At 48.4% G+C, this 12,069-nt stretch overlaps 5 protein-coding genes across 5 annotated transcripts; 2 read left to right on the forward strand and 3 right to left on the reverse strand.

The window, feature by feature from the left end:
* Positions 1-1,046: 1,046 nt before the first annotated feature.
* Positions 1,047-4,922, forward strand: FMAN_03205 (uncharacterized protein; the record flags this gene model as incomplete). The annotated part of the gene is made up of 2 exons (XM_041831993.1): positions 1,047-1,310; positions 1,362-4,922. 2 exons carry the CDS (start codon positions 1,047-1,049, stop codon positions 4,920-4,922), a joined length of 3,825 nt encoding a protein of 1,274 aa, XP_041682501.1.
* A 1,138-nt stretch (positions 4,923-6,060) lies between these two features.
* Positions 6,061-6,606, reverse strand: FMAN_03206 (uncharacterized protein; the record flags this gene model as incomplete). Its single annotated transcript, XM_041831994.1, has 2 exons — positions 6,061-6,536; positions 6,594-6,606. The coding sequence occupies 2 exons, from the start codon at positions 6,604-6,606 to the stop codon at positions 6,061-6,063; spliced, it is 489 nt and encodes a 162-aa protein (XP_041682502.1).
* Positions 6,607-6,965: 359 nt separating this feature from the next.
* FMAN_03207 (putative GPI mannosyltransferase 2) lies at positions 6,966-8,295 on the reverse strand (the record flags this gene model as incomplete). Its single annotated transcript, XM_041831995.1, has 2 exons — positions 6,966-7,362; positions 7,409-8,295. The coding sequence occupies 2 exons, from the start codon at positions 8,293-8,295 to the stop codon at positions 6,966-6,968; spliced, it is 1,284 nt and encodes a 427-aa protein (XP_041682503.1).
* Positions 8,296-8,677: 382 nt separating this feature from the next.
* Positions 8,678-9,550, forward strand: FMAN_03208 (related to several esterases; the record flags this gene model as incomplete). Its single annotated transcript, XM_041831996.1, has 1 exon — positions 8,678-9,550. One exon carries the CDS (start codon positions 8,678-8,680, stop codon positions 9,548-9,550), a length of 873 nt encoding a protein of 290 aa, XP_041682504.1.
* A 123-nt stretch (positions 9,551-9,673) lies between these two features.
* FMAN_03209 (putative L-alanine-DL-glutamate epimerase and related enzymes of enolase superfamily) lies at positions 9,674-11,079 on the reverse strand (the record flags this gene model as incomplete). Its single annotated transcript, XM_041831998.1, has 2 exons — positions 9,674-10,870; positions 10,924-11,079. The coding sequence occupies 2 exons, from the start codon at positions 11,077-11,079 to the stop codon at positions 9,674-9,676; spliced, it is 1,353 nt and encodes a 450-aa protein (XP_041682505.1).
* Positions 11,080-12,069: the final 990 nt, after the last annotated feature.

A 12,069-nucleotide genomic window follows, 5' to 3' on the forward strand; every position in this document is an offset into this window, starting at 1 on the left:
GACCAACTCGGCTGCTTTGTGATCAGGCTTAGACGATATTAATGGAAGTTATTTATCTGGCTAGCAAGCTCTTAATTTATGGTGATTTTCTGTACTACTGCGTTAATGTTTATCTGAGTTGAACCCTTGGGTTCGGAGCAATTAGTGTTACCTAAGTATAGTACCTATATATTCTTTTGAGTTTATATGACAGTGAGTAGGCTTAGGATCGAGATTGCATTATATAGGATGCTCCCTTAGATACATATAATGTTTGGTATCTAAGTAAAGAGTCTAGCATCTTTGCCTTCTGCTGATATGTGATATTTGTATATTCAGATACATGAATACGACTCTTGGACTGGCTGGGACACCTTTATAAATCTTGCACCTATGAATAGACTTAAGGACCGCGCTTAGAAGATAAATCTTACCGACCATGATTTCAATCACTGCTACCTCTACGTTACGCGAAAGACCAATTAAATGTATCAAATTCACATATTTATCTCTAGGGTAGGTAAACTCTGAATGAATCATTGACTGTAGCTAGTCAACCCCGGCTTCTAACCCCAGCCTCTTAGACCACAAGGACCACTCAATTAATCACGCTGGCGAATTAGACGCAGACCGGACCCACAGAAACCAATGACGCAGGTCCGTGACCTCTGCAGCGCCCGCCATCTAGGCCCCATTCAAGCTTTCCATTGTAGCCGTCACCGAGCTACCTACTACGGTTACGGCTGCTGCTACTGCGCTACGACATCACCATCTGCCTCCAAGTCTGAACCTACAACCGTTTCGGTTGCGCCTACTTTGTCGACGCGTCGCCTTTAGGGTTTCACCTCCACTTGCGTCACGTTGTTCAATTTCTAAACTTCAATTCTACAATCTATTATGATTGCTTCTCGAACATCTTAACCTTCATCATCATCCCACACTTATCGTCGTACCGTACCTGTCGTACGTCAACTTGAGAGCGATATCCACACGAAACTTCGATCGCTACCAAGTAGGCAAACGACTTCATATATAACACCCGCCGCGTGCGGCTCCCTAACTTCGAGATGCATCAACGCATCGTGCCTCAGCTAGGAGCTGTGGCTGCTCTTCTTGCTGGCCTCGGCTTTGCTGAGCAGTATACTCCGAAACATGAAGCTGGAAGATGCGCCTTCCGCGGCCACTGTGGAAAGCAGAGCTTTTTCGGCAAAGAACTTCCCTGTGTCGACAATGGTTTGGCTGAAGATCCCGACCAAGAGCTTCGTAACGAACTCGTCGAACTTTGCGGCCAGAAATGGAAGACCGGACCTGTTTGCTGTAGCCTGGATCAAGTGAGCATATCCCACGAACCTCCATGCTACCTGCTGATTTGCGATAAATAGGTCAAAGCACTCAAGTCCGAACTTGGTACACCAAGTACACTCATTGGGTCTTGTCCAGCTTGCAAAGACAACTTCTTCAACCTCTTTTGTACATTCACATGTTCTCCGGACCAGTCTCTTTTTATCAATGTGACCGATTCTGCCCCCAAGAATGGCAAGCAGCTCGTAACAGAACTCGACCAGCTCATTTCAGAGAAATATGGTTCTGGTTTCTATGACAGTTGCAAGGAAGTCAAGTTTGGCGGCGCAAACAGCAAGGCGATGGATTTGATTGGTGGTGGCGCTAAGAACTATACCGAGATGTTGAAGTTCCTTGGAGACAAGAAACCTCTGGTCGGTTCTCCTTTCCAGATCAATTTTCCGACTGGTTACAGCGACCACGACCTCCACCCATTGGACATGACACCGAAGAAATGCGATGATGAGGACCCCGACTACCGCTGCGTATGTGTCGACTGCCCCGGTGTCTGCCCGAAGCTCCCAGACGTCAAAGACTCAAAGTCTTGCAGAGTCGGTCTTTTGCCTTGCCTCTCATTTGCTTCTATCTTCGTGTATAGCGTTTTGCTGTTGACTCTGATTCTCGCTGTCTTTGGCCACATCGCATACAAAAAGTATTCTCAGCATCGTGTTGAAAGGACAAGACTGTTGCATGAATCTTCGCATAGCGATGATGAAGACGAAGGCGGTCCAGTTGACACGGAGGCGATGCGTGAGCGCCCAACTAAGAGGTATTGGGTCAACGATAAGTGCGACAAGGCTTTCTATCAGCTCGGTCACATTGCAGCTCGATTCCCTGGGTGGTGCATTGGTCTAAGCCTGCTCTTCGTTGCCATCCTCAGTGTTGGATTGTTCCGTTTTGACCTTGAGAACGAACCTGCCCGCCTTTGGGTGAGCCCCTCTTCTGCTGCTGCACAAGAGAAGGCCTACTTCGACAGCAACTTTGGACCCTTCTACCGTGCCGAGAAGGTCTTTCTTGTGAACGATACAGATCCTTCTGGGCCAGGACCTGTTCTAACTTACGATACCCTGAAATGGTGGATTGAAGTTGAGGAGAGCGTCAAGAAGATCGAGAGCCCTGTCTATGGAAAATACTTCCAGGATCTCTGCTTCAAACCCTCCAACGATGCCTGTGTCGTGCAGTCTGTTTCAGCTTATTGGCACGCCAAGGGTGGATTTGACCCCAAGTATTGGAAAGAGGACCTCCGCGCATGCGCCAAGAGCCCCGTGGATTGTCGACCAGACTTTGGACAACCCATCGAACCCAACATGATCTTTGGTGGTTACGACGGCGATGTGGTTGACGCCCATGCTATCACTGTGACCTGGGTTGTTAACAATGCTCAAGAGGGAACCGATGCCCTTGCAAGGGCTGTTGATTGGGAAAACTCCCTCCGCGACCGACTCCTCGAGGTTCAACAAGAAGCCAAGGAGCGTGGCCTTCGCTTGTCCTTTAATACTGAGATTAGTCTCGAGCAGGAACTTAACAAGTCGACCAACACAGACGCAAAGATTATCGTCATCAGTTACATCGTTATGTTTATTTACGCTTGCATGGCGCTTGGAACCCCCCTCAAGCATATCTTCCGCAATCCTGCTGTGCTCTTGGTTGAGTCCAAGGTAACGCTTGGCCTCGTTGGAATTCTTATTGTACTCATGTCGATTGCTGCTTCTATTGGGTTCTTCTCATGGGTTGGTCTAAAAGCTACACTCATCATCGTTGAAGTCATTCCCTTTATTGTTCTGGCTGTTGGTGTGGACAATATTTTCCTGATTGTCCATGAACTCGAGAGAGTCAATGTCAGCTTTCCTGACCAAATGGTCGAGGAGCGAGTTGCAAGAGCCCTGGGCCGTATGGGACCCTCCATTCTCTTTTCTGCTCTCACAGAAACCGTCGCATTTGCTCTCGGTACTGCCGTTGGCATGCCGGCTGTTAGGAACTTCGCTGCATACGCTGCAGGTGCTGTCTTTGTCAACGCCGTGCTTCAGATGACCATGTTCGTCTCCTTCCTTTCCCTTAACCAGATGCGGGTTGAAGACCATCGCTGTGAACTGTGGCCCTGGTGGCAGATCACTAAGGCTAGAATCCACCTTAATGGTGCCAGCAGTTTCTCTCAGGGAAGTAGCCGTGGCTCAGACATGGCCGAAGAGAGCTTGCTGCAGGTCTTCATCAAGAACACATATGCTCCACGGCTTCTTGGGAAGAAGGTCAAGCTTGCCGTCGTCGCAATTTTCCTTGGGCTCTTTGCAGGTGGACTGGCGCTTTTACCAAAGATCCAACTTGGCCTTGATCAGCGAGTTGCTATCCCTGATGATTCTTACCTGATCCCCTACTTTAATGACCTATACGAGTATCTGGAGACTGGACCCCCAGTGTATTTCGTGACCCGCGAAGTTGATGCCTCCAAGCGAGAACAGCAGCAAGAAATTTGCTCGAGATTCACGACTTGCCAGGACCTTTCTCTCACGAACACACTTGAGCTTGAACGACAGAGATCAGATATTTCTTATATCTCTTCACCCGCCGCCAGTTGGATTGACGACTTCTTCCTCTGGTTAAATCCCATTTATGACCAATGCTGTGTGGAGCATGGCCAAACCTGCTTTGCTGATCGCAAGCCAGCATGGAATACTACACTCTACGGCATGCCTGAGGATGAAGAGTTCATTCATTATCTCAAGAAGTTTCTTTCAAGCCCTACCGGCGATGAATGCCCTCTCGCTGGGCAGGCCGCGTATGGCCAGGCTGTTGTTCTTAATGATAAGGGCAACCATGTCAAGTCCACACACTTCAGAACCATGCATACTCCTTTGAGAAGTCAGGAAGATTTTATTGCCGCATACTCCGCAGCTCGTCGCATCGCTTCTGATATCAAAGAAAGAACAGGCGCGGATGTTTTCCCCTACAGCGTCTTCTACATCTTCTTTGACCAATATCTTAGCATTGTACCGTTGACAGCTGTATTGTTGTGTGCCGCTGTTGGCATAATCTTTGCTGTTGCGACCGTACTCTTGGGTTCATTACTCACGGCAGCTGTGGTTTCTGTCACAGTTGTGATGAGCGTTGTGGACATCATGGGTAGCATGGCACTGTTCAACGTGTCCCTGAATGCTGTTTCTCTGGTCAATCTCATCATTTGCGTTGGTATTTCTGTTGAATTCTGTGCTCATATCGCCCGTGCGTTCATGTATCCTTCCCGCACAGTGATGGAAGGCAATAGTAATGCCTTCCGTGGTCGTGATGCCCGGGCTTGGACTGCTCTTGTTAACGTCGGAGGATCTGTTTTTTCGGGCATCACCGTCACAAAGCTTCTTGGTGTCTCTGTACTCGCCTTCACGCGATCAAAGATCTTCGAGATCTATTACTTCCGAGTTTGGCTGTCTCTGGTCATATTCGCCGCCCTCCACGCCTTAGTCTTTTTGCCCGTTGCGCTAAGCATCGCTGGCGGTCAGGGCTATGTCGACCCAGAGAGTGAAGGAACTGCTGCACAAGACTTGACCGATAGGAGATGGCGAGCTATCAGGATTAATGATAACAGTGACTCGGAGGAAGAAGAGTCTTAGTATGAGCGCCTCTTTATGCGACGCATAGTTCGGATATACCCTCGACGCGCAAGACGCTCTACAGGGAGCAGAGAAAGGAGAACTACGTTGCCAATTGTCCCAGAACAAGATACAGAGGAGGAGGAAGGTCAAGACAGCAACGGAGGACCTTCTGGAAGTTCCGGATCTAGGCCATCTCCGGAGCGGCGACCTTACAACAACGAAAGGCGCAACACGGCTTAAGCGATCTATTTTATGAACGATTTTGAAATCGTCAAAATCAGAGTCGCCTGCTTGGAACCAGGTGTTTGTGTTGAAGTTGTCCCACATGCCAAACCGCGAGCGCAAGGAATAATCGGGCTTGACACCTTAAGCGTACTAAGGGCTTGTACGTGAGGCCTTGGTTTCATTTTTGAGTAGAGTCAGCGAGTGGGTGAATTAACATACAAGCACGGTGCATTCCGGGGTGTTTAAAGGCGTTGTCGTTGTTGGTTCCATGTAGATGGTAACAGGGTCTACAGCGATCAGAACAGTTCTTCTATATAAGTAATAATACAAGCGTTTCATGAAATTGCATATTGACCCAATAACACAGTCCACCTTAGCATTCATGACATGTCTTAGTCTCATGACAACTATTCAATAGACAAGTACCATTTTTCAGTTTTGAGTGGCCTTGCTGTTTGAGCAGCTCTCGTTCTTTTTGTGTAGCTATGGCTATTTACTTTGACTATGAATAATAAAACCTGTTTACTAGAATTTGATAACGGTTGGAGCCATCTCGGATGTTGGACCGAAGAATTTGTTTGAAACGGGAGTGTCTCGGTTGGAAAAAGCTTTAATTTGCGAGCTCGATGGCTATATATAAGTAATATGGGACTTTACTGGTGAGAACACGATTTGGGTCGCGTTCTGTCATGAATTATATATTAAAAGAGTGTATTATGCTTCTGCCCATAGAAATGAGTCGAGATATATACTTCAAGCCGCTCAAAAAGATATATTCCTTGTATGGAAGACGCGGGCTTCTTATCCAACTTTCCCCGAGCGACCCATTCGCCCAGTCCTAATCACGACTTGATGACGGATGATAAATTAAAAAAAAAAAAAGGGTGCAACCCTATTGCCATGATCTCTAGGGACTCTGCAATAGGCTTCATCAAGAAGAAGGTTGGCATGCTGTACTCGCTTGGTTTTGATCAACCGCCCGAAGGTCACCCGGAAGGGCTATTAAGCGTAGAAAAATAGCCTTGACAGTAGATTTGAAGTCGGCTGTTGCTTCAGGGGGCCGCATACTTGTTAGAAAAGAGGGTGGCAAAAGTGAGTCACAGTCAAAACTTACAGGAGAAATGGTTTTGGTTGTGTCATCGTCCTGTTCTTGTTCCTCAACCTCCTTGGTCTCAACCTCCTCAGACTCAATCACCTCGGTCTCAGGCTCCTTGATCTCAACCAACACTTCAATACAGTTTCCAGTTCCGTTGTCAGGAGTTGTATCAGGAGGCCGAGATGGGGGAGGTGGAAGACCGGAATTCAAGGGAGGGGGGGTCGGAGGGGGAGAGAGCAGCCCAAGTACAATAGTTGAAGTAGAGGAAGATCCGTTGGATCGATGCTCTTGTTGTTGATTCGGCTGTTGTCCTGGTGGTTACTGGTCAGGCTTTACGTGTCTTCAAATAATGATCATTATCAACTTACCTGTCGCTGACATGTTGGGCAGAGAAACGTCGATGGAGCGAGTGTGTGTAAGCGTAACTGGGGGTGACGAATATGAGAACTGACAGATATTTGAAAGATTGAAGAGAAAAGACAAGTCAGATGCGATAGCATGTCTTTATGTAGAGATTTAAAATTTACCAACAACAGAGCAACCTCCTTTGTTGCCTTGACATGCACCATGTGCCTCTTATTAACATGAGAGAACGAAAGCGTGATGGTATAAAACTTTCATAATTTCAACTCTATCCTTATTTCACTGCCATGTCGAATCCATTGAGCTGCCCAACCGCCGAATCAGGCTCTAGAAAAAACCAGCTCAACTCAAAAACAGAAAGTATACACAGCACTGCCTTAGGCAGGCGGCAAAAAGGATGCAAAGAGACCCCCTTGGATCATGGCATACATGCTGATAAACACAACTATACCATAACCCAAATCCTGTCTCTGCTTATCCATGAGACATGAAGCGACCCACCAGTACCACACGGGGTACGCGGATGAGATACGACTTATGATTTGGACGTGATAGTTTGTGATGGCCAAGACGGCGAGAAGAGTTTGCACAGCAGCTAGAGTTCTTACGAGCATCCTGCACTGTTCATCTGTGCCAGAAATCATGGCTCGAAGGCCTCGCGAAGGTTCTTGCATAACCTCTTTTCCAGACTTGATGAGGATCGTGAGCATAGGAGCTGCAAGGAGGAAGAGAGGGATCTGATTAGGTGTCCAATATCTAAGGAAGCCAACGTTCCTATTCTTGTTAGTTTTCGCTCCTTAACTCGTCTGTGAGCACATACCAGTATTCTTCTTGGACGAAAGTATAGATACTTGGGAGGGGGCGTGTACACCAAGGGCGTTGTTCTTCATTATCCTGAACATTGCAATACCTCATCCACGCCAGAATCTGAGGCGCAACAAAACCAACTGCAACGAACAGCCCACCAATAATAGGTGCAGCTAGTCTTAGGACTTTGAAGAAACTGAACCCGCCAAGAAGTGCTGTGAGGCCTTTGATGGCTTCCACCGCAAAGAGAACGCCGCCAAAGAGTCCGTTGCTTCGAAACACGCAGGAAACCCCATATAAAAACCCTGCTCCAATGACGGAAATATTGCGCCTCATTGAGTCAGGGCTGGATTTCAGACCCAAAGCAAAAAGAAGGTTGCCCACAAAGGACAGGCATGCAAATGTGCTCTCTGCATACGGTGCTGAAAGGAAGAGACCGCCAGGTGAAAGAATATGCACGGCGGCAGCCAAGTATGCAAGTTTCCGATCATTGCATAGCACAATAGTGAGCTGGTACAGCGCCAGAACAGCAATGAGATGAGAAACGTGTGAGATGGCAATCGCAATAATGGCATCCCAGCCCTCCTCAAGTCCAAATAACACGTTAATGCCACGTACAACGGCTGGCAGCCCAATGCCAAAGGCCCACTCCTGCTCATACACTTTGCCCTTCACCGCATCGTGCATAAAATACAACGCGTCCCATCTCGTCAGACGAGTAGCGAGAGCAGGAACAGGTGTTGTTGGGCCATGGACAATGTTGAAGAAGAGAGAGGTTGAAGTATCGTAGTCTGAGCCTACAGACGCACCGAGAGCGATGGCCAGGAAAAGGCCCTTCCAGGCAGCGAAGGCAGCTGTTAGAGACGATATTGGGTTTGTTTCGTGGTTAAGGAAACCCATTTTGAGTGGAGGGTTGAATGAGCGTGTGAAGTTGGTGATGTGAGGTTGAGCTGAAGGGGCGTGGGGTAGAATATAGTGACACGTTCGCTAATGAGACCCTGTAGTTAGAAGTGGTGAGATCAACACAGCACGACGAATGGCTTATGTGTATGAGAAGACCAGAGAACTAGTTTGACTGAGAAATCAAATGCTTTAAATTTAGTATTGAAGCATGAAAAATGAAAACTTTATTGTCTGGTGGTGTTCAGCTCATCTCATTCACTAGCAAGCTCTGGCAATTCTCATAGGTCACCACACATTCATCAATTATCACCAACCTCACTTGTACACTACATGTATGCACTACATGTATGCACCTCAATTAATATCAGCATCAACAAAAATGTCAGCAGAACATGCTACAAGAAACTCGTCTCGCCTCAGACCAGGAAAGTTTCCACCACTGGTAACCATTTCTCCTCTTATCTCACCTCATAAACTCACAATCATCGTCCTTCACGGGCGTGGCTTCAACGCACAGAAGTTCCACTCACCACTTCTTGCATCTCCGTCTCCCGATCCATCAATATCGTTTCGCCAATCACTCCCGCATGCTCGCTTTGTGTTCCCAACCGCGCCTCTTGCTCGGGCGACCAAGTATCGCCGTTCACTTATTCACCAATGGTATGAAGGAACTGGTGACTGGGAGCCCGAGGCGCGTGGGAACATGCGACCAAGCATTGAGTATGTCCATGAATTATTGAAAGACGAGATAGAAAGGTTGAAGGGGAATGCAGAAAAAGTAGTGTTGATTGGTTTCAGCCAAGGCGGTGCAATGGCATTGATGAGTTGGTTGCTTTGGGAGGGCCAGAGTCTGGGCGCAGTGGTTATAATGAGTGGCTTCATGCCCTTGGCGGAGACTTTAATGGCAGATGAGACAGATCACGATGCCTCAGAAGACGGATTGTTCGAAAGGGATAGTGAAGAGGAAGCAAAAACTCCACTGCAAAGGGCAATCGACGAGCTTCGTGAAGAAGCAGAGCTTGATCCTACACCACTAACAACATCTTTCCCTTTCCTGAAAACTTCTGTGTTCGTGGGACATGGTAAAAAAGACGGGGATGTTGAGTATTGCCACGGACTAAGTGCCGCCAAATGCCTGGAACGCATGGGAGCAAAAGTCGAGTTGAAGACTTATCCGGTCATGGAGCATTGGTACTGTCGTGAAGAACTCGGGCATATAACACAATTCATAAATCAACAGCTAGGCCTATAACTAGTCAAAATCACAGAGAGGCCCTTTAGATTTGATAACTCATAAATTCATGATATTCCGCTTATGGAGGCATTTTAGATACACAACACCAGACCCTTTTATCCAACCGTTTTCAACCAGTCATTAAATCTTCTCACCATCGAGAATAACCTTGGCCTCATCTGAAGTCCACCAACTCACACCCTTCTCACCAGGGTAGCTAAATCGATCCATGCTCTCAGGCTTCATCTCGACACTGTAGCCAGGTTCCACAGGAGTGGTGTAGTAACCGTCCTTGATAACAGAAGGGTGGAAGAAGTGCTCGTGGAGGTGGTCCACGTACTCAAGAACAGACAGCTTTCCAGAGACAACGACATAGTCAATGGTGCTCAGGTGCTGTGTGTACTCGGGAAGGCCAACACCACCGGAGTGAGGAACAATAGGCACACCAAACTTCTTGGCCATGAGGAGGACAGCAAGGACCTCGTTGACACCGCCCATACGGCAGGCGTCAATCTGACACACATCGATGGCACCGGTCTGGAGGAGTTGCTTGAAGATGACACGGTTCTGGCACATCTCACCAGTTGCGACACCAATGCCATAAGGCTTAAGGGCATCGCGAACAGCCTTGTGACCGAGGACATCATCGGGGGATGTAGGCTCCTCGATGAACCAAGGCTTGAAGTCGGCGAGCTGCTTCATGTACTCAATTGCCTCAGGAACAGACCAAACCTGGTTGGCATCTGTCATGAGAACATTGCCCTTGTCGTAACCAATGACCTCACGAGCAATGCCTAGACGCTTGCGGTCGCGCTCAATGTCACCACCGACCTTGACCTTGAAGTGTCTGTAACCAGCGTTGAGTGTCTCCTGAAGCAGACTCTTCATCTTATCCTCCCCGTATCCAAGCCAGCCAGCGCTCGTTGTGTAAGCGGGCACAGCGCGGTTGTTGAGAGCCTCTTCGAGTCGCTTAGCCTTGGTAGACTCCTGCTCCTTAAGCATAGCGATAGCCTCCTCGGGGGTGATAGCATCGGTGATGTAACGGAAGTCAATGCAGCTGACGAACTCCTCAGGGCTCATGTCAGCGACGATGCGCCAGACGGGCTTGTTGAGGGTCTTGGCCCAGAGATCCCAGACAGCGTTGACAACGGCACCGAGAGCGAGGTGGATAACACCCTTCTCGGGACCGATCCATCGGAGCTGACTGTCGTTGACGAGATGTCGCCATGTCTGGCCCCAGTTTGCGACGAGGGATGAGAGTGTCCTGCCCTTGAGACGCTCGGCGACGTGGTTGATGGCAGCGCAGACGATGTCGTTTCCACGGCCGATGGTGAAGGTCTATACAAAGTCAGCTACAATTGAGACGGCCTCTGGAGCAATTGAGTACTGACCATTCCGTGACCGGTGTATTCAGAGTCTGTCTCGAGGATGCAGTAGGCGGAGGAGTAGTTGCCAGCAGCGTTCATGGCATCCGAGCCAGTTCCGTCGAGAGAAGTAGGAAAGCGAACATCGCGAGTCTTCCAGCCTGTAATTGTGATTTCACCCATGATTGCGGTTTATTTGTGTATCTGTTCGAAGTTGTAGGCAATTGTCGAGTATGAGAGAGCTCAGTGAAGCATGAGGGACACACTTGAGGTGGGGTGAGCTCCGAACGCGGGGAGAGGGGGAGGTTTCAATGGTGCGCGAGGAGTTATGATGAGAGGATCACAACGAGAAAGAGGAAGAAGAAATATAGAATCGTCAAGATTATAATGAATCAATTGAGGCTAAATAGAGATTGAAGCTGGGAACGTCAAGCTTTATAGCTTCTCCCTTTTGCTGGTCCCTTTTTTCCCCCTCCTCCCACAGACTCTCTCATGAGACCTCATCCATTGTCACGATGTGGGGTAGCAGAAGAGTCGAGATGCCATGACGACCAATTCCTCAGCGTCTGATTGATGGAATAACGGGATCCGCTCACTGGAAACCCCCATGAAAGCGAATTTGTATATCATGAGAAGCCATCCGCCGGCATATTCTTGCCGATAAATATGCTTGGGTTTGGAGAGAGGAGAGTTGTTGATTTGGGGGTGGGTTTGGGGGGAGCATATGTTAAGAGGATATCACAAAGGACTTGATTTACAGTGAGGTCCTGGTGTTGTAAGAAGTACTCATGATTCAGGGCCTAAGAGCAGGAGACCCCCGCGACCCGCCCCCGCGCAGCAATTAACCTGGGCTGCTATGAACTATGAATGGTCTCGGTCTTCCCCCCGCAGGCAGAATATCCATTATAAAGAGCACGTCCAAGCTATGGGTACTAAGGCGGGCGGGCATTCAATGTGCTCCATCCCTTCTAGTGGAAGCGAGACTGGCTTGAGGGGAAAATAAACCTCGTGACTGAAGTTTATGCCAATGGAAGTTTTAGTGCCCTTCGCCAAAAGAATTCCATTTAAATTATTATCCGACGTTGAGTTTTGACCCCACGATGTATCCCCGCGATCCGATCCGAGTACCCCTCACTAACATGGGATCCAACGCGCACAGAGAAAGTCTGTTAG

The sequence above is a fragment of the Fusarium mangiferae genome (genome assembly GCF_900044065.1).
Source record: "Fusarium mangiferae strain MRC7560 genome assembly, contig: FMAN_scaffold006, whole genome shotgun sequence".
In the NCBI taxonomy this organism is placed as follows: Eukaryota; Fungi; Ascomycota; class Sordariomycetes; order Hypocreales; family Nectriaceae; genus Fusarium; species Fusarium mangiferae.